Source organism: Bombus flavifrons, chromosome 8 (assembly GCF_040668555.2).
Source record: "Bombus flavifrons isolate JBK064 chromosome 8, iyBomFlav1_principal, whole genome shotgun sequence".
Classification (NCBI taxonomy): Eukaryota; Metazoa; Arthropoda; class Insecta; order Hymenoptera; family Apidae; genus Bombus; species Bombus flavifrons.
In genome coordinates this window covers 2,123,891-2,146,139 of record NC_138449.1, presented here as the reverse complement: position 1 = coordinate 2,146,139, position 22,249 = coordinate 2,123,891, and the positions used below count along the sequence as shown (strand labels likewise).

Sequence of the window (22,249 nt, the reverse complement as noted above, 5' to 3'; positions counted from 1 at the left end):
GATAGAACACTCCCGCAAGATAGTTTATACAGAATAATTACACGCAACGTGAGGCGCGATTACTGAACAGCTCCTAGTATTCTGTAAATATTTCTATTAAATAGTCAACACTTAGTTCTTAGTCGGCACAAATACACACACACACATGTGTAAACATCAACAAAGCTGGAACGATTTAGATCGCAAGTAGCAATAAAACATTAATGAAATTAATTGCAACAAAAACAGAAGAAAATCGTTATGGTTCTTTAAAAAAAATTAGATAGCATCAAAAAATTATGTCGCATGTCAAGTATCGATAGAAAAATCTGAATAAGTCAATCTATATATTTGTCCGAATTATCACTGTACTGTTATTCCCTGCATCAAGGTTTGATTTACTTTTGAGGCTGATGCATGCACTTCTGGATTTATTGTAGAAAAATTTCGATAAAATAGATGGTAATGTGGCGGAATATAACGTAATACGTGAAATACGTGCTTGTTTCTAATTCCTTTCATGTCCGTGTTTTTGTGGATTCTGGACAACATTATGCAAATTTAATCATCTGCCTTTTGGCACCGACTTTATGCTTATTTCCTAAATCCTAAAATATATCCTAAAATAATATATCCTAAAATAAAAAACCATACTATAGAGTTCTTTTATAACGAATCGTTTTACAGTTTTCGTCTTACCATCTTCACAATTAAATAAATTTTGTTCATTATCAAGTAGATATTTGAATGCACTACCAGAAAAAAGATGATTGTCTAATAACAAAGAAGGTATATTTTCATTTCTTTCACTCGTAAGAAATAAGTAAATACGTATATAAAACAGCATACAATTATTTTTTAAATGACAAACGATAAGGCATGAACTTGACGCAACATTAAACCGACCTATGAGAAAGTAATTTCCATTTTCGTAGTTATATTATTATTATATTAATTTCGTTGCGCAATACATACAATGTCCTTAAAAGGCATATTATAATAATATAGTGGCTATATATATATTTTCTAGTACAACACAGCTAACAGAAAAATATTTATCTATGCGATAAGGTTAGTCTGAACTTATGTCGATAACACGTTTATGGTAAACATCATTCATGAGCTGCTTGGTTAGTTTCTTGTTGAATTTTGTGCCGAATACTCGACAACTAAACTTTACCCACGAAAATATTATACCTCGTTACTTTGCAGTGCTATACTTTTCGTATACATGTGATGTTTCGTGATATAGTTAGTTGTTTATATGACCATCGTGCATGATAATATTCTATGACGACAGAATTCAATGATAACTATCAATTCTCTTAACGTACTGTGATATAAACATTTTTACGATGAGTATTTTTACTTCATTGAAGAAGTTTGTTATCTGTGTTAGTGCAGGTCGTTTATCTTATAGTAAAAATATTCGATGATAATAAGAAAACAAATTTTACCTTATATTTTTATTTCCTTACATGTGATGCAGGGAAACGATGTTTTTCTCGAGTCGGTTTCATCGGTTTGGGCAACATGGGTGGTCACATGGCGAGAAATATTCTACGAAACGTAAATTATTCATTATTATAAGACTGCGCATATTTATGCAAATTCGTAATTTTGTAAAAAATATGCGTAACGAAGAAATAAGGCATAAATGGAAAATGGCTTCACCTATCATATAACAAGTAATTATATAACAATTGCGAAACTTTACTTAGATATTTCCTACATTTTTTGTGTATTATGTTCATTTACACAAGAAAAGTTCACTTGAAAAACCTTAAATTTTCCATATATGCATACTTGCAATCAAATAATGCTTATCTAAAGATTCATTTAAAATCGAATGTATTGATTTATATCATGTTACAGGGTCACAAACTAGTTGTCTTTGATGTGAACGAATCAGCTGTGTCGAATTTGACAGAGGTAGGTGCTGACAGAGCTTCGGATCCTACTGAAGTGGCAAAAGACGTCGAAGTAGTCGTTTCGATGTTACCATCTAATCAAGATGTTCTGGACGTTTATAACATTAAAAATGGTTTATTGAGGTAAATAAGTATCCTCTCAATTTATCAAGCGTATTATCTTTAAAAAAGAAATACTCTTTTTTCTCTTTTCGTACTTTCAGTTCAGCAAAAAGAGACACTCTGCTGATCGATAGCAGCACAATAGATCCGTTTGTATCTCAAATCTTGGCGAAGGAGGCTGAAAAAATCAGCGTTAATTTTATAGACAGTCCAGTATCTGGAGGTAATTCTAAATAGATCGTGAAATTCATATGCATTAATAGAAGTTTTAAAGTGCACGAGGAAACAAGACAGAGTATATGAAAAGTGAATAACGTATATAAATCAGCGTGGAGTAAATCTACACTTCTGAATCGATGAAAATTTGTAAGAAAAGTTCGTGAAAAATTGAATTTGGGTATGATTTTTAAGATGAAAATTTTTTTATTGCAACATCCTTCATTCATCGTAAGGAACAAAAGTCTCCAAGGAACCATGAGTCGCAAACGACCCCGTTCACCTGGAAAAAAATAATGAAGTATTAATAATTCTTAAGCTGGTTTTATCCACAATGTGTTTACACTCTACAGTTAGATGCAGGAAAATAGCACCCATTGTTGCACGTAGGTGCTTCAGATCTACTATTATAGAGTATATCGTCCTTTTTGTTTTTTCTCTTTCTGTCTATTTAAACGACTTGAAACTCGCGTTCTACATTTCCGTCAAATTTCTGCCCAAGATTACGTATTAATAAAACACATTCAATCGGATGTTATAACTGTTTAATAGATGTAATCTGTTTACTTGAACTATAAACAATTTCTTGTCTCAAAAATAAAATCTACTGCCGTACATAAAAATTGGAAATCTAGGCAACTTGTATTATTTATACTCTGAGCGAAATCTATCCAGAAAAATCCTTTAAACATGTGACTTAAAAAATGATTGAATAATGTGACCAGCGAGGTACGATAGTAAAAAGTTAGATGTGGTTATAGATAGTCCAATATACTCATGGACGATGTGAAGATATGTTTGACCACGTGTTAATGTCATTTCGTTTAACTCCAATTAGGTATAAACGCAGCTAAGGATGGAACGTTAACATTCATGGTTGGAGGTTCTAAGGAAAATTTCGAACTTGCCAAGCCTCTTTTAAAATCCATGGGATCTAGGATAATTCACTGTGGAAACGTGGGTATGGGCCAAGCAGCAAAATTGTGTAATAACATGCTTTTGGCTATTAGCATGATCGGTACAGCTGAAGCATTTAATCTCGGACAAAAGTAACTCGCGCAGTTTGTATTTTATACTACGCTATAAATATAACTGTTTCATTTGGTTATTGTATTTTAGGTTAGGTTTAGATCCCAAGGTGTTAGCTAATATTGTGAACTCTAGCTCCGGCAGATGTTGGTCTTCCGAGTTGTATAATCCTGTTCCAGGTATTCTCGACAATGTTCCAAGCTCTAAAAATTACGAGGTACTTAATTACGTTACATTCCTGTATTTTGTTAAGATTCGTTTTATTGGTGTATTTAATGGATTTAATTTTAGGGTGGTTTTGGAGTGACTTTAATGGCCAAGGATTTAGGATTGGTGCAGGCTGCCGCGGCTAAGGTAGAAGCAAGTATTCCTTTTGGATCCTTGGCTCATCAAATTTATAGAGCAATTATCGCTCAAGGATTTACAAAGAAAGATTTCAGTTTCGTTTATCAGTTTCTTAAAGGTCAGCAACAACTTTAATTCTAGAAATCTAATTACTATTAAGTGTGTATTCTAATAAATGATTTTATAATCTTTTATACGTAATTAGACATGTTTGAAATGTAGTATTGGATTTTCTTTATCTTAAACTTTGAAACGTGTTGTGATAGCATAGAGTGCGCTACAAGACGGAACAGTAATGAATTGTCGGTAACAAATCAAGAATAATAAATTAAAAGATTACAGATTAATGTTATATGTATATATATTTCATAGTATATATAATAATAAATAGGATGTAACATAAACTAGAAGCGAATTGTTTCAGATTAGTGTTTTTTACAAACGTATTAGTTTTCTACTATACCGACTTTATCACGCTGATATTTATATACGTCACGTTTTAAAGTTACTTATATTTATAGTGTAAACGGAGATAATCGTGTTAAAATTATCATACGTATTCCATGATTACTTACATTCAATTCTAGCCATACGAAAATTAAATTACTGATAGACGTAAATAGCACACGTTGTTACATTGACTAGCGCAGTATGTTAAACCACTTACTAGTTTAAAACTTTCCCAATTGAATTAGACGTATCGATTATAGCATCATTAAATATCCAATTATTGCATATTATCTATTAAAACATCACACAAAAAAGATACTTCAAAGTAAAAAAATTTAATCTGAGAAAGTAATTCTAAACCTAAATTATCAAGATATTTTCGACTTGCTCTACCTTACCAACACATTGCACTCGAGATAGCTACGCTTGAAATAATATTTATAACCCACATTTCGAAGAATAATAAAATCAGTATCTCACTTGTTCGTAATTAAAGTCTTCCAAATAAATAATTTCTTGCGGAAAAGATTTTGGGATGATTTGATATATATAAATATTTCGTTACCGTTTTGATTAGCGTAGTACACCACCATTACTGTCAGTCAAGAAGTTTTTGTAGCTAGACGAGAACAAGAGGGCAGTGTAGTTTGGTGCGGCTCTGTGGCACCCGTGTAGTTGGAGGTTTTCTGCTGGTGTGCATTTTCTTAATCGTGGCGGTTGTCGTCGAGAAAATTCGTAAACAATCTCAAATCGTGTACGTGCTCTGTCTCTGATTTTCTGCGATCGTCCCGATACGAAAGACCGCGCGGATGTGTCGTTAGTGTTACACGTGTTTTTACGTTCGCGCAGTGTTTCGTGAAGACAAGAGAGGCCAAGATACATACGTACGCGGAACTGCGGCTGTGAAGGAGAGAAAGAGAAGAAAGACGACGAAGAAACGAAGGAAGAAGTAGAAGATGAGCAAGACGTGCGCCCGCTGCGAGAAAACGGTCTACCCGATCGAGGAGCTCAAGTGCCTCGACAAGGTACGTTTTTGTGGTGTTTGTCTGGTGAATTTTCGAAGATCTTACCACGTTTTCTCTCATCTGTAGATTGCGGATATTCATGCAAATTCATATTTTTATGAATATAATTTAAAAAATGGCACCTAAATAGAGATTTATTCTATCCACTAAAAATTATAACGGGTATTATATCTTCGATATTTACATATTTATCCATATTTTGTGTATTCTGTGTATTCTTGCACCATCAGATGATTCATAAATACATAAAAGTCCGCAGTCTATTCATCTGTATGTAGTAACAAATGTTTCAACCAAATCTATTCTGTCATGAAATGAAAATAGGTTATAGAATTACATTTATATTATCTTTATTTGATTTAATGCAATAAACACGAGCTAAATTATTGGTTTACTGTTACTCGAACGACAGAAGTGGTCTTATTCTGTCTCTTCAAAGTTTCCCGGAAAGATTTACGATTTTCCTGCGGTGCGATTATTTCCAACCCACTACGTATGCGAATTTAATAAGTAAAGTGAACTTTGTTTTTGCACTTTGGAAACTAATAATCTTTATATAAAGAATCTCTAATACGCGATAAGATTTTTTGTACAGACAACGTATTATCTAAAGTCTAGATTCTAGATTGTAGATTATTGTCTGTAAAAGAACTACACGAGCCTCTTTGTTTTCTTTGCGCCTCGAAAACGTTCCGCTCTTGGTTTATACATATCTCCCTCAAGAATGATCCCGCTGTGAACGGATAGCGTGGAACGGCTCGGAACTTTTTGCAACAGATCGTAGGATGTACCGTTCTCGTTTAGTTCCGCTTACTGAGGCGTGCTGTTCCATTCGGCATAATTGTCTGTGTCGTTCTGTCCGTCCACGCCAGCGTACAACATATTCTCTGTTCTCCCTTCCATCGAATCGACCAACATTTTTCTGACGAAGATGCTGCTTCGTTATAGTACGTTTGTAGTTCTTAGTTCATTTTCATCGAAACCATTATCATCAACTTACGCATGCTTATCCGAATAGACGATTAATTGAGATATGCGTAGTCATTTTCCAGAGGATGTGACATACAAGGAATGTTAGTTCCTAGTGGATATTTTAGTTTGGTATATACCGTATGTTGAAAATTGTAGTAATATAAGAGAGGTGATGAGATTTTATGAGTAAAAATACAACGAAAATCAATAGTAACAAGTTGATATTGGATGTTTCGTTTTATATATGAAAATATATATGTTATATATGTTCTAACTTGCTAGAGGTTTTAACATAAACCTCTCTTATGTTTTTTCGTATACACAGAGTACAATGTCAGGACTTATTTGTCAATATCTCCTTACTAATTTATTTTTAAGAATTAGGAATGAACACAACGAACATAATAAATGGTAGTAATAAACATTTTGAGGTTATTTTATTATTTTAGTTTACATACAGATGTTATGTGATGGCCGTGTCAATGAGCAACATTTTCAACAAAATCTTAAGTAATATAATAAATTACTAGGTAATTTAACTTCATTTGTATTTTTTTGATTTTCAAAAGCATTTCTCTCGAAGATGAAGCCTCTCTATAAAATAATTTTCTCATTCTTGATTTTCATCTTATATTGTGTCACAGAATCGCGTCTCGGGGACAGTTCAACTAACTCGTAGCGAGGCAATGTCGTTAATAGGGCTGTTTCGACGGAAGCGTCACGACAGTGCACACAATGTGGCATAGAAAACTGCACGTGCCAAGCATGTTGCTATCGACGCGGTAACTAATGATTTGGTGTGAATTGCACGTGTTTATTGCCATTAACCCTTTCGTTAGTTTGCACATTGTATTTGTGGAATAGTTGAACATATCGCGACTTTCAGTCGCTTAATCGTTTTCAATAAGATTATAGACGTTGAAATAACGTATAGCAGTTACAATTTATTTAACGTACACTGTGCACATAGGATCGCGTTAACGAGGCTTAAGTCGTGTAGGCGGTACTCTGCGCCGGAAAGCGAACCGGAGCTGGACGTAGAGGCTCGGACCTCCTAAATTTGGACGTATCGAAACGCGCAATCTCATCACGTTAGTTTTCTAAATTCACTTCCTACGTCCTTCTCCTGCTCTCCTCTAAGTTCATGTATTTTTAGCCCCTTCTCTGGGTCACGACTAGATTACTCAGCCATTAACCTCTCTAAAGGATAGACACAAATTTCAAAATGCTTACAATCCGTCTGTTTTTAATTTTATTAAATAACAGTGTATGTTAAATTTTAGAACGTTCGATTTACAGCTCTAATTTTTCCTTAATTTAATTCACTTGTCTAACATTTAGTATTTATGTACATATGTGTATGATACACGGTATACATATGTATGTGGCTCAAAATTATGATTTTTGATCAGTTTTAATATATAATATACGTATGTACGTATGAAAATCACTGTCTACTAATATACATAAGCATTCTTATGAGTGAAATGAATACCAAACCAGTCAAAATAACTGGTATCAAATTTTTTACTTTTTTAATTATTAAAATCATACAAGTTTTAACACATCGTTGACCGGCTATTTCATACAAAAACTGATTCGCGCCACAGGCTATTTTATAAAAAACTAACAATTTAATTTTGTGCATGAAGATACGAGTTTATTCGTGATCGTTCAGCATTGTGTTATATAGAAACTTAATTATATATATATACTTTACGTATGAAGGCAAACCACTAGAATCGGATCTACCCGCGAATAATTATTTCTTTGTAAAATTACAGTCTGTTACCGCGCTCGCTGATTTTTCCTTTCTCCGCGTGCGCACGCGCATATCTTGCCTTCTCGTTATTCGTAGCTTGTACGTCTTGTGAATAGCGTGTATAGAAGCACCTTCCTCTCTTTCTCTCTCTTTCTCTCTCTCTCTCTCTCTCTCTCTCGCGCGCGCGCTCTTTTGTATCTTCGCTCCTTCTCCATCTTGATTCAGTGGTCTCCATCTGTGAAGAAACCTCGAGTACGGAGGACAACGTGCGCGGATCAAAGCGAGTAGCGAGAGCGTTGCATCGTCGACGAAGACGAATTTAGCGCACGAAGAACAATTAACGCGTGCTGCGTTCCTCTAATCAGAAGAAATTTAAATTACTTCTAAAAGGACGTTTTCTTTTTGTAACGTAGTTGTCTGCAATTAAGAAACAAAACGGTCGTTAAACATGACTATATGATGGAAAAACGACAATGAGACAATTTTTCTTTTTAGAAATATTCAACTTTATTTGATGTTCTCTGTTTGCAATTTGAAATTCGCGTTATATAACTAATCCTTCGTAATGAAATAGCGAAATTATTGTTAAGTATAATTCTATAAGATACAAATGATAACGAAAGAATTTTCCTTTTATTAATTCAAAAAGTAGCTTGTTGCATTCTTCACAATATCAAATTCGTGTTACACTTATAATTTATATTATTGTATTTTTTTGCAATGAGTTCTTCCATAATGGAATAAACAAAACGATCTTTATGTATAATTTTATTATAGAAAAACGATAACGAATTAATTTTCTTCGTTCAATTTTATTTATTGTATTCCTCGAAATTTCAAATTGGCGCCATAGAACTAATGATGACAGTGATAGGGGGAATGAAAGCATTCAGTGAGGACGGGATATGTGTGGCGTATATACGTATCTGTAATTTGTCCATACAGACTTTTACACCGCTTATAACAAGTTTATGTATGGAAAAATATATCTCTCTCTCTGTATGTAATCTAATATTTTTTTTTATTATTGCTTAGTCCGTGCTTTTCGGCTTTGGACGAACTTTCGGTTTTACATCTCTTATACCTATTTTGCTTCTTATACAGGGTGGTTGGTAACTGGTGGTACAAGCAGAAAGGGGGTGATTCTACGCGAAAAAAGAAGTGGAAAATATAGAATAAAAATTTTTCGTTTGAGGCTTTGTTTTCGAGAAAATCGACTTTGAATTTTCGCTCGGTACGCGTGCACTTTATCGCGTCTCGTTATAACGGATTTCACTGTAGATCGTTGTCTCGATGGAAAAATTAAAAAAAAAATGTTTATTCTATATTTTCGACTTCTTTTGGCGTAGAATCACCCCCTTTTCGCTTGTACCACCAGTTACCAACCACCCTGTATATTTACCTCCCCTCTTATCCACTCTATTATATTGCACTTCCTTAATTATTCTAAATTAATTAATTCTAAATTATTCTTCTTAATTATTCTAAAAACTAAAAAAAAAAAAAAAAAAACTAAAAACTAATGACTAAAAAGCTATTGCAACTTTGGGCTTTTGCCTCCTTGCAGTGCTTCCTTCATGTCGTTCCTCCCCGTCTTGCATTGCCCTTCTCTTCTCTATTATTAATCTAATATTATAAATATATATAATATTAGATTGCAAAGGAATATCTACTCTGTAAGGTGGAAAAGAACGCAAAAGGATATAAAAATTGGCAGTTTCTTATTGTTTTCTAATTCGTAGTGGCAAAGTATTTGACCGATCTCGTTTATATTATGTATTTTTAGATTGCGATCTATAGATCGCTCTTTATTCCACGCGCACGTTATACGAATTTTTTCGTTGTAATAAATACTTTCACTGGGCTTGAAGCGCGTTCACAGTGTTTGTTCTATTTTTGCACGTTCGATCGTATATGTGGCGCGGTTATGGTGCAGCGCCGGATTCAAATAGTGTCTTGTTTCAATTTACACTACCCGCATGTGCGTACGGCCAGACATACGCATCCTGGTGTAGAAGCAATTAATCCTCGTCCCATTAACCGAGAAGGAACCGCTAACTGCTTTTTTCACCACCCTCGGCATTGTTGATCCTCCTCCTCTCTGTTTTCTTCCTCCCCCTCCCCACCCCGTTACTTCTTTCTTTTTTCAAAAACACGCGCTATGATTAAATTAAGGCGTGGTCGAGGGCGAGTAGTGAACTGTTGTCCTCTTTGCTTCCATGAAAATTGAACACGTTTGTTGTCATTTTGAATTTTTATCTTTGTAACTTTCAATTTTGGAGCATTCAAACTTATAAACTTTATCATTTCCAAATTTTCTCATTCTTAATTCATCGAACTTTCAAACTTGTACATTTTTTAATTTATAAATTTTATAGCTGATAAATTTTCAAATTGTATCAATAACAGTTCGAAGTTAGAATGAAATTTCACATATTCAAACGCTCACCTTTGCTTTGAATACCACTCAAATACGAAAGATCACCGAAACGAAAAATGGAAATGTCACGATAGCTCGGCAACAAATCCGAAACGATCATCTATCATATGACTATAGTAACGTGCTATGTGATCCTCAGGAATAACGTACTTCAGTGAAATTATAATCGAATTCCAGGCTGAGGCTACTCGGTTGCGTGGGCCTGGCACACGGTTGCAACAGGTGGGAGTCATTCCCAACCTGTTGCGCCTACATCGCTTCAAAAATACATTGATTCGAGCCGAGCGTACGAACGTTTGCGCTCCGCTTGAGAGTCGAACCACAAATATTTGCTCGAATGTCTTTTATGTGATTCCATCGAGAAGAATATTTTTCATAGTCGAGAATATCCATGATCTCCACTTTGAAATTAGTCGAACGATCTTCCTAATGATAAATAGTGAGGGCGTTAATTGATCAAACAAGAATCGTCTATTCAATAACATAAGAATAAATAATCATAAAAAAAAATAATTATCTAAAAATGTCAAAGAACTTGATTAATTATGTATTTCCAACAATTTAAAATGATCGATAATCGAGGAAAAAATTACATTATCTGTAAATAAAAATTTTATCTAAATTTTGAAGAATTTATTCTTGTTGAACAAAGAGAATTGTATTAGATAATAGAATGATCTGAGGTAATATCATGGGATGCACGATGTGATCTAGAAGAATGAGCCTTTTACTTTCCTGCATCCCCGGTTTCAGCCGTTAGAAATTTATGTTATGCCAGCGATGCGACACGGCATCCGGTTGTTTCCCACCGGTTGTTGCGAAAACGCGAATAATTATTCTACGTGCGCGAGTAACATCTACTAGATACCTTTTAGTAGGAAAAAAATCGAGAACCTCCTCGTTGCATTTCAATTCTCCGACAAGCTGCAACATACTAATTTATCACCACAAACCTGTATCCTCGGCGACATTTCTATAAATCTAAAACCACAAACTATTTCCCTTGCAAAGCAAGGAAAAAACTATCCGATAGAACTACCAACTCTGACGCCAGTTTCTACTTTCAACATCGCATTTTTATTCCTGACGAATCAACATCCTTGCCATTTGCAAGCGTAGCGAAACAAATCAAGTTGTATTCGTTCAAATTTCACCGCAAAATAATTTATACCTCCTTACAAAAACGTTTCAAGTATCGAATCATGTTTGAAACGATTCAAATTTCCCGCCACTTATATACATTCGAAGCAGTTCGAATTCGTTTAAATTGCATCTCTAGATATAGATTAATCCCTATATTTTGTATGGTTTATGTATTAGCTTGTCCGAAAAGTTTTTTTCGTTTTATAAGGAAATAATAGACGCACAATGTTTCTTTGTTTTATATTAGTTTTTTGAATTATGGATCGACGAAATGGATCATACCTAATTCAATAAAATAATATAAAACAGAAATTGTTCTTCATCTATTATCACCTTATGAAACGAAAGAAACTTTTCGGACAACCTAATAGATTAGGGACTAATACTATATAGATTATTTAACTTATATAGATTAATTTTTAAACTTAATATTCTTACTTGAATTTCTTCAATTTATTTTTTCTTATCTTCTACATTAATTTTAACATAAACTTCGAACTATTTTTCCACGTCAAGAAATACTATCTTCATCCCTGGCAAGTCATTCAACATTAAATTTCATTCGATTTTGATTAAACTACTTTTATTCTGCAAATTTTCATCGATCAGGAATAATAAAATAATGTACATCGATGAGATATGTACAACGTTTGATATTTAGAAGGTTAGAAAGGTCATACGGGATCATTTGGCTGTCATTGTCCGCGGAGAAGCGATTCGGCCGCGCCAACTTTCACTTTCAACGACGAAACGTCGCGCGATGCGATTCCATCGTGATAGTGTGATACGATTCCTTGCCTCTATGCGGTCGATTTAATTTCGCACGCCGCGCTTTCTTCCCGAGTAGGGAAGCATCCTTATACGGAAAAACCACGCTGGTTATTCAACGTGCACGATTACACGACCGATTGTTACCATCCTCTACTTCTGTTCCTTGTAATTGTGTAACATATGAGCAATCGTGGCTCGTACGGAAGCGAAATTCCTGCAATTTTTTACTTCCAATGTTGACAAAACTGACGTTTTATAGGTAAGCTATAGATATATATATATTACATATATATACAGGGTGGTTGGTAACTGGTGGTACAAGCGGAAGGGGGTGATTCTACGCGAAGAAAGAAGTCGAAAATATAGAATAACAATTTTTCGTTTGAGGCTTCGTTTTCGAGAAAATCGACTTTGAATTTTCGCTCGGTACGCGTGCACTTTATCATGTCTTGTTATAACGGATCTCACTGTAGATCGTTGTCTCGATGGAAAAATTAAAAAAAAAAATTTTATTCCATATTTTCGACTTGTTTTTCGCGTAGAATCACCCCCTTTTCACTTGTAGCACCAGTTACCAACCACCCTGTATATGTGAGTGCAAATATGTACAGAATGCATATAAAGCAGAAAATATATGAATATTCAGAACAATGTGCAGGAGTTTGAGGGGAAGGATCATTTGATAGATTACTGGTATCGATTTTGATAGAGCTTAATTGTTTCATACTAAGCGCCACCATGATAATTAGGGGAATATTAACCCTTTGCACTCCTATGTCGAGTGTGACTCGACATCAGTTTTTATCTCAGGAGTTTCTTTGTCGAGTCCCACTCGACAGTCTTTCATGTCCCACCTTATTTGCGAAAGAAAAGCAGGATTGTATCCTGAAAATTGTTTCAAGATATATCATACACTTAAAAATTACAAAATACAACAATAGTGTGAATAAAACTGGTATTTAAGTGAATTTCTTTCTTCCTTTGTTTATTTAAATTGTCTTATTTTTTAGTTAAAGTAAATTTTAAATAAAACACTTAAAAGTGTTGGTATATGCTGCTAAAGGAATTAAAATAAAATTTGGAGGTTTAGTCGACAGCGGTGATTTCTCGATGGTATTAGATCATTCTGTAATTAATGTAATTCTGTGGAGTGAAACTGCATTTATTCGAAAGAAATTGCAGTTAGTACTTGATTGGGTGAATCCATTTATTTCAACTTAAATTTCTACAATATAATATATTGTATAAATTAACACTAGAACTACCACACCAGCCAAATTGGTGTGGTATTTTATTTTAAAATTCCTACTTCGTGTTATATATTTTTCCGTAATGATGTAATGACTTTCGCACCGATAACTAAAAGAATAATATAACGAATTTTATTTTGTTTTTTATGCATTCAAACTCAAAATAATTTTGTATCAAGGCTACTTAAAACTACTGGTACTTGTCAAAGTGTAAAAGGATCCTGCAATTTGTTTATCGAGTCCCAACTAACCAGTTTGCTCGTTTCGTACAATTTGCCATACGGTTTGCGCGATACCGTGTATCATTCGATATGATGATATCAGTTATCAGGAAAATTCCGGATCGATCGCTAGATGCTAACACTAGCAATACAGCAGCAGTCAAAACGACTGGTTCTACAATTTTATAAATGTATCAATCCTCGTTTAGGGATGATAACATGGAATTACATTACAATACATAACATGGAATTGCTTATGTAAGAAAGTAATAAATCAACAAATATAAAAATATTCTATTATTACGTATTTTTTTAAGACCAGTCGTCTTCACTGGTTTTGGTAGAAATAGGTTCGTGTTAACTATCGGTAGTTTTAGCGTTAAAAATATATGTAAATATAAATAGGTAGATAAATGAAATGAAAAGTGAATACTTAAAACGACACGCATATACCTAAAGTGAACACAGTTTAGGAACCAATGTCAGCAAGTATAAAAATATATAGTTAAGCTTAATGGCTACGATCTTATGTATCATGCAATGTGATCAATTAACGGCATCGTTTTCATCGTAAAACATCGTAAAGCTCGATGACCATATTTGATCCTGGACAACGTTTATGGTGAGTAAAATGTCTTGCGAAATAAGGGATTGGTCATTGCATGAGCGAAAAACATTCCAAAAACGAGTGAAAGTGCTCCGAGTACAATGTTCCATCGGGTTTTATCGTGTCGTTTGTGAATATCGACTGTATAATCGAATCGCAAACATCGTACATAATTGAGTAATCGAGTTAAGTTGCTACTCGTCGCTACCTCGTAAGATCGTTTTGGATGCGTACACGCAACCGTGAATCCTCGGGAAATTTCATGACTCAAACGCGAACAAAATACGCAGCTATCTACTACATTTTGATCACGTGTTCATTCGAGTAGTTTTTAAATAATTTTCTAATTATTAATTAAATCGCGGATTTCGATGTATTTGTGGGAAATATAATATACAAAATACATAGAATATGTATAAATAACTATGAAGTATGAATAAATATAAAATTGTTATAATATTTAGAGGTTCAAATATATCTATATGTATATGTATCTAGATTCTATTTCTTGATTTGTATAAACATTTGCAATCTACTGATAATATCAGTAAATTTATAAATTACATTTTATAAGTTATAAATTCTTGTTACATGAAACGATTTCTACAATTGTTTAATACGTATCGATTAAAACAATCAATTTGTAATTTAGAAAATTCATCTGTAAAATTGATCAATCTTGTTACAATTATACAAAAGAAATTGTCAAGCGATAACTTGTGATTGATAATACCACTATCATTCTCTCAGCATTTTTGAAACATTTGCATAATTAAAATACCAATTACGTTACCACAAATCTATCAAATTTTCTACAATTTTCCAAACCAAGTTTCTAATCTTAAATATCGTAATAATATTATCATATAATAAAATCATCATTTTCTTCGATTATTCACCGACTTGCAAGTAATTTCAGCAAAGTTGCGCGTTCGTGACGTTCGCGAGTCGAATTTTTACTTGCAATCAAGTAACTAACTGTTCACTGGCTGATTTGAAAGCGGTACCACGAGCAATTACCGCTAATCGCGATTAAGTAATTGCAATTAAATTGAAACAACGAGATCCAGGGTGTGCATCACGTGCTAGCCGGTCCCATAGCCTTCTCGACGTAAAGCACGATCGAAAGTGGCACTGCTAGCATTTGTTCGTGGCGCGATTAACATTGCCTGCACGATACAAATAAGGTACCGTTGCGTTTGTTCGACGATGCATTCCACCGTCTCACGGACTGACACTGACGACCTGCATCGTCTAGAAATCGAAACGTGACAAGATTGCTCAAGTACTTTTGCCATTGCTTCAACCGGTTACTATCTCTTCTTTTGCATTCCCGTGTTTTTCTCTCTTCTTTCCTGTGGTTGTTGGTTCGATTGAAATATTAAAATGTCAAATTTGGAGATTTGAAATTTGAAACATGGACATGTGAAATTTGAAATATTGAAGAATTTGACATGGAAATTTAAAGCTTTGAAACATTAGACATTGAAACTTGAAATTTGGTTAACTCATCGTATTTCGAGCCAACAGTGCAAATTGTATATCTTCTTAATTGTGTTTCATGCATTTTAGTGTTTTCCGATATTTCTCTTTAACAATTTAGTATACGCTTGAATATACAGGGTGGTTGGTAACTGGCGGTACAAGCGGAAAGGGGGTGATTCTACGGAAAAAAAGAAGTCGAAAATATAGAATAACGCGGTAATTAGCGCATACGTAGTAACGTTTAACGGTTTTGGAAGGTTCATTAGCCGGCAATTTTGCTCTGCCTTTTAGTTTTCGATTTTACAATGCTTTGCAAGAACCATACAATTGCTAGCTAAAGTTGGCTCGTATAACAAAAAGATCAGACTGTGTTTCTTTTCTACCGTGGTTTGTATCGATTATTAAAGTGACCATTTTTGGTCAACGTTTATGTTAGATTATTAACATATTATTAAGTTTCTTTATGTTAAAAAATGTGCGGGCCACAGTAGATCGAAAAATGGTCAATAGTTTCCTATTTCTTAGGCAATTTTTACGTTTGAACTAAAATTCACTGGTTTTCGTGATCTTTACGACAATTTACACAAAAGGAGAGAAACTTTATCCTAAATACAATGAAACGTCTGGAGAATAAAAAGCGTTCAAGAGACAAGGCGTTTTTCACGAGGAATAATTATAACCCTTTGTTGACCGCGATCAAAGTTGACTCACACGCTCGTGAGTCATTTCTCTCTTTCCGGGTGTAGGCCTTCCCGCGATGGCCGTTCCACTCTAAGATCCGCGACCTTATTCGACATCTGACATCACCAGCAGCCTTGCTAATTATCGACCAGCAACTATGACGGCCTTCGGTTATCTCTGGGTCAGCTGTGAGATCTATACAGAACCAAACGCATTCTAAATCGAATTGTCGTTGTGATCTCTTTGGTAGAGTTACGACACATGATGATTTACAAAACGAATTAATTTTCATAGATATCGTGTTCCTGATCTACGTTTACAGACTGCGAAACATGGAAATGTTTAGCAGGGGTTCTTCGAGGATATTTTCTTCTGGATATCTCCAATTGTTCGCGACCTTCGACAGAAAAACGATAATTACGTTTTTCACTCATTGAACGTTCGTCGATCTTATCGAAGAATACTATTTCACGCGTTTATTTATCATTAGAAAATGGATAGTTGGGTCGGAGTGCGTGCTTATTGTTGGCACGTGATAAATCCTCACGCGGAAAAGACAATGTTGGGAGGCTGCGTACTATCGTTTAGATGCTACCAATGAATAACAATGAAACAAAGGCATTGCCACGATTAGATGGCTTTTGTTCTCCTAGAAACCTACGAATAATGTTTCTTTCCTGCACGTGGGTGAAAATAACGCGAGCGAAACTGTTGGTTTTTGCGTATGATAGGAGACGAATGGTTCTTGGTATTCGTTTTTACTTTTATCGTACAGAATGTTTCATTTTACTTCTCAGTTTCTTCAGTCTGATACCAAAATACTTTCAATCTTTCAAATAAAGAATCTTTCAAAATAAAGAAGATAGTTTGTTATATGTTTCACGATTTGATTACTTGGATACATAGTTAGCGTTCAGCTTTTTCAGAATCAAACGAGTCACTTCTATTTTTTTCTTTTTTTTTTTATTACTTAATTTATACTTAACAATTTGTCCAGTTGGACAATTGGTAAATTTTTCTAATTTAATTGCTAAATAACATGTGGATGGCTACCCCCAGCGGGATACCATCTTCGAATTTGACTATTTTATTTCTTTAGTGAGGTCACTGGGGTGTTTTCTTTTTAGTCTTCTTTCTATGAGAGTTAGGCTCGCTTCAGCAGCCAGCTGGTTTGGATATGTTGCCGTTCTTTCCTTGTATTTTTCTGCGTATTTCTTGTATTTACCTGCAGATTCCTTCTTTGACCGTTGGTCATTTCTATGATTTCGCAAGTCTTCTTTATAGTAAGGAGATGACATAAACATTATACTATAGATACCGGAGATCTTCGTGATAAATTAAAAAATAATAATCTCTTTAATATCATTTTTCTCTATCTTTTCTATGGAGTTGATCATATAAAAAAGAAGATGAACAATATGCACAATATTCTTGGTATTATGTTGTCCGCAATGTTTCTTTCGTTTTATAAGGAAATAATAGACGCACGGTGTTTTTTGTTTTATATTAGTCTATCGAATTATGCACGAACATAATAATAGAAATAGAACGAAATGGACCGTACCTAACTCAATAAGATTATATAAAACAAATTATCGTTCATCTATTATCACCTTTTGAAACGAAAGAAACTTTTCGGACAACCCAATATTTCTGTCTTTTTTTTTATATATATATTTTCTCTTTTATTTTTTAAGTATCTATAACATTTTACAAATGTTCTGGTTAATGGTTCATTAATATGTATTTGTGTACAAAGTTCGAGGGGAAAACTCACTCAAAGATATATTTCTTGCAGATATGGCACAAACAGTGCTTCAAGTGTCAGGGTTGCGGCATGATTCTGAACATGCGGACGTACAAGGGTTTCAACAAACAGCCATACTGCGAGGCGTAAGTAGCACAGAATTCCTCACTTTATATTGCTACATGATGCATGACCCTATATTTTCTAAACAGAATAATGATTAGTTCACTTAATCACTCTTATCTATGTAATTAAAGCCAAAAGTTTATCATTTAGATAGGAAATATTAAATAAACATCCTCCTTCTTGGATAATAAATTTTGATATATAGATCTATTTCTTTTTGATCTTTCGTTTGACTTTTGCTAATTCCAAACATTTCCATAAATCGCTTCTCTATTAGTTTCTCATTTAATAGATTTACAAGCATTCGAACTCTTACTATTATCATTTTTCAAACTCCATGTTTCATAAACTTTTGTGGCGAAATCAAAGTTATTAATTCCTAGTTCAACTTCGTTCAACTTCTCCTTAATTGGAAATATTTATGTAAATCACTTGTCATTGGTATCTTAAACAGACTCTCCAGGATCCAAACTCTAATGACTCTAATTTCGTCATGATTTATGAAAGTATTAAAGTATAACAATTGTAATGGTAAAATTTGAGAGGAATAGAGTTTACCAGACATTCGTTCAACTTTTCCCTAATTTCAAGGTTGTTCGAAAAGTTCCTTTCGTTTTATAAGCAAATAGTAGATACACAACATTTTTTGTTTTATATTATTTTATTGAATTACGTTTGATCCATTTTATTCTACTACTTCTACTACAAAATGGATCATACATAAGTCCATAAAATAATATGAAATAAAAAACCTTGTGCATCTATTATTTCACTTATGAAGCGAAAGAAACTTTTCGGACAACCTAATAGTTCTGTGAACGAATTACTCTATTACACACGTAATCTCGTAAACAGATTTTCAAGTATTCAAACTGTTAATTTTTATCATTTCTCTAACGTTATAAACTTCATAATCCACGCCGTGACGAAACTAAGCTATTAATTCTTAGTGACTAACAGCTATCTTATTTCCAATTAAATCATCGGTCACACGTGTACTCAGCTTCTTCAGCGTGTAATAAACTGCGAAGCTCGTGTTTAGACGAGAAAGAAAAATGATTGGTGAGAAAGCAACATGGATTCGTAAGAAATGGCCAGTTTTCATGGTTAGATGCAGTCGAGGTGGCGAAAGCGCGCGATTCTGCGGTCAGGATAACGTATAGTTGTCGTGTTTTCTCAACGGATCCTCCTTTTATCGTGGCTCCTTTCAGCTGCCGTGTCCTTGCCACGTCCACTGCGCTGTGTCGTGTCGTTGCGACTCATGGTCTCCAATAGGGATCTGAGTGAAAGGATCCGAAAGTGTATTGAGCGAACCAGGCATCGGTACGCGGGGAATCATGCCATCTGTTCCCCTGTGTTCTGGGAAACGTCGTTCTTTAGCTTCTGATAAGGAATTAGAAATTTGGAAGAAATTTAGGTTCGTTGCGGCAGACCGGCTTCGGGCGTCCAATTTTTCTTCCAGTTCAAACGAACGTTTTACGTTAATTTGCCACCGCTTCGTATCATTGTTATTCCATTAGATTGTCTGAAAAGTTTCTTTCGTTTTATGAGGAAATAATAGACGCACAATGTTTTTGTTTTATATTATTTTGTCGAATTGCGTACGATCCATTTTGTTCTGTTGAGATAAACGCCGCGACATTTCACAGACTTGGTTTCACGTTTGTACGAAGGTGCACTGTTGTATTAGGTCGTCCGAAACGTTTCTTTCGTTTTATAAGGAAATAATGGATGCACAATATTTCTCGTTTTATATTATTTTATCGAATTACGTATGATCCATTTTGTTCTATCAAGATAAAGATTACAACGTTCGACAGATTAGGTTTCACGTTTGTATAAATATGCATCGTTGTAAAAAACGTGTCTGTAAAAGAAAGACACTTTTCGGACAACCTAATAGAAGACAGCGGTTAACTGCCGCAAAGCGTTCGTCTGCACGGGCCTTAGAAGAAGTTAGAAAATTTGATGTTGGAAATATTCAAATTGAATTCATTCATAATTAGATACTCTTATTTTCGCGTTACATTATAATCATCGTTATTATTCATATATCATCAATATTCATATACAATCAATTGAAATAAAATTCGCGGTGGATGATCGCACCATATTTGTATAAAATTCCTTTCTATATGTTTGTAAATGTTGATCATCAGCGTTACTAAAAAAAAAATAAGCGCAGTTACTGCTTGTTTATCGTCGGTTGACACGTTGAAATTGATTTCAAGTACCACTCAATTTCGTGTCACTGACGTAGATCAGTTGGAATATACGAGGGGAAGGCCGAGGAGAAAGCGTGCGAGATTTAATGCTTTTTCGTGATAACTTCTCCACAATATGATTTTTTATACTCTTTCAATTGAAATATATTATCAAACAGCGATATTACAAATCAGTAATATTTGAATAATCAGTATAAATCGGTATCATTGAATTGTGTATTGAATTTTGTATTTCTCAAATATTCCACACTTATGAAGCCAATAGCGCTCGATTCTTCAAAATCGAATAACGTAATTCATGATCCAGGTCGATCCAGGAGACGATCGGTATGCACAGCGTTTTACCGTAAAACAGTGACTCGCGGAGTATTCCGAGTGAGCATCTGCGATGATGAAATCCTTCGAAACGCGTATCGAATCTGCGTTTCTCCGGCGTTTTGTGTCTTTTCGCCACGTAACGGCCTGCAATTTGCACGAATACTAGGTCGTTCCGTTGCCACGGGGAAACGAAATTTCTGCAACGTCCTCGCTTGATTGCGCGCATATTGACGATACCTTACGAAGCTTTAAGAAATCGAAGAACACGCGGACGTTACGATTTTCTCGATCATTATTTATAGATCATGGATTTCTAATATACGACCGAAGTTGAATTTTATCTTTATATTCCGTGTGAATGAAATTTGCAATTTTTATGGTTCGTGCTCTATATATACAGGGTGGTTGGTAACTGGTGGTACAAGCGGAAAGGGGGAGATTCTATGCGAAAAAAGAAGTCGAAAATATAGAATAAAAATTTTTCGTTTGAGGCTTTGTTTTCGAGAAAATCGACTTTGAATTTTCGCTCGGTACGCGTGCGGTACGTTATAACGGATCTCACTGTAGATCGTTGTTTCGATGGAAAAATTAAAAAAAAAAATTTTATTCTATATTTTCGACTTCTTTTTTCGCGTAGAATCACCCCCTTTCCGCTTGTACCACTAGTTACCAACCACCCTGTATATTGTACATATACATATGTACAGCCAGTCTGTAAAATCCTATATATACCCATCAAATTTTGTATAATGGGATTATCAAAAGAAATCAAAAATACATTTTGTCGTAGAATCGTCCGTTATTCTATAAATTTTGTTATTTTTTTAAGTTCAGTTAATAGGAATTTCAAATTTCAAATTTTCAAGTTTCAAATTTAAGGAACTTTTGTAATTGACTGTATATTTCACGGTTCGTTGTTTCATTTTTTCCTCCCTCAAAGAAGGAAGTACATTTGCTCGGTAAAGAACAACTGCAACTTGCAGAAGTCACGTTATAAGAAGATAGATCTCGTTAAACCATCCGACATCTGCTTTTCGTCGGAATCTTCATCTTCATCTCCATCGTTTAAAGAACAACTGCACGTTGTCCTCGTTTGTAGAATCACCCTGTAGAAATTCGAATATCCTGCGTGCATATAATTAGTGGAACCGATATAGCAAAGTCGTAAATTAAAACACTATGTGGACACCGATTGATGTAGCCGCATACGTACGCATCTTATAAAAGTGCTTTGATTCTGTGTCGAAAACTCAGCTTCCATTATGTAGAGAATAACATACGGCTTCTACCAATTACACCGAACGTGACTATAAGGTGGAGAAGAAAAATTACGCGAATCGAACGGTTTATGAGGCGGCATCGCGTTCCTCGCTACGGCAATGACAGAGTGCATGTGTCGAGCAATGCGTGGCGAATCAGACGGT

General features: G+C 34.5%; 2 protein-coding genes across 2 annotated transcripts in view; both read left to right on the top strand.

Moving 5' to 3' along the window:
• The first annotated feature begins 1,095 nt into the window (after nucleotides 1–1,095).
• On the top strand, nucleotides 1,096–4,006 carry LOC138182915 (3-hydroxyisobutyrate dehydrogenase, mitochondrial). Its single transcript, XM_069119339.1, has 7 exons — nucleotides 1,096–1,383; nucleotides 1,469–1,548; nucleotides 1,855–2,033; nucleotides 2,114–2,235; nucleotides 3,067–3,277; nucleotides 3,348–3,474; nucleotides 3,549–4,006. Exons 1-7 carry the CDS (start codon nucleotides 1,335–1,337, stop codon nucleotides 3,735–3,737), a joined length of 957 nt encoding a protein of 318 aa, XP_068975440.1. The 5' UTR covers nucleotides 1,096–1,334; the 3' UTR covers nucleotides 3,738–4,006.
• Nucleotides 4,007–4,662: 656 nt separating this feature from the next.
• LOC138182913 (LIM and SH3 domain protein F42H10.3) overlaps nucleotides 4,663–22,249 on the top strand; it is a 39,233-nt gene continuing 21,646 nt past the window's right edge. The window contains exons 1-2 of the mRNA XM_069119338.1: nucleotides 4,663–5,077; nucleotides 18,208–18,302. Of these exons, the coding sequence (XP_068975439.1) occupies nucleotides 5,009–5,077; nucleotides 18,208–18,302 (164 nt within the window). The 5' untranslated portion in view covers nucleotides 4,663–5,008. The remainder of the gene's footprint in view (nucleotides 5,078–18,207; nucleotides 18,303–22,249) is intronic.

What these genes read in the sequence shown, in the direction of transcription:
- LOC138182915 (XM_069119339.1), top strand. Translation starts at nt 1,335, where the DNA reads ATGAGTATTTTTACTTCATTGAAGAAGTTTGTTATCTGTGTTAGTGCA. An exon ending in TGTTATCTGTGTTAGTGCAG is followed by an intron (nt 1,384 to 1,468) that starts GTCGTTTATCTT and finishes CATGTGATGCAG; the next exon opens with GGAAACGATGTTTTTCTCGA. An exon ending in GCATTTAATCTCGGACAAAA is followed by an intron (nt 3,278 to 3,347) that starts GTAACTCGCGCA and finishes ATTGTATTTTAG; the next exon opens with GTTAGGTTTAGATCCCAAGG.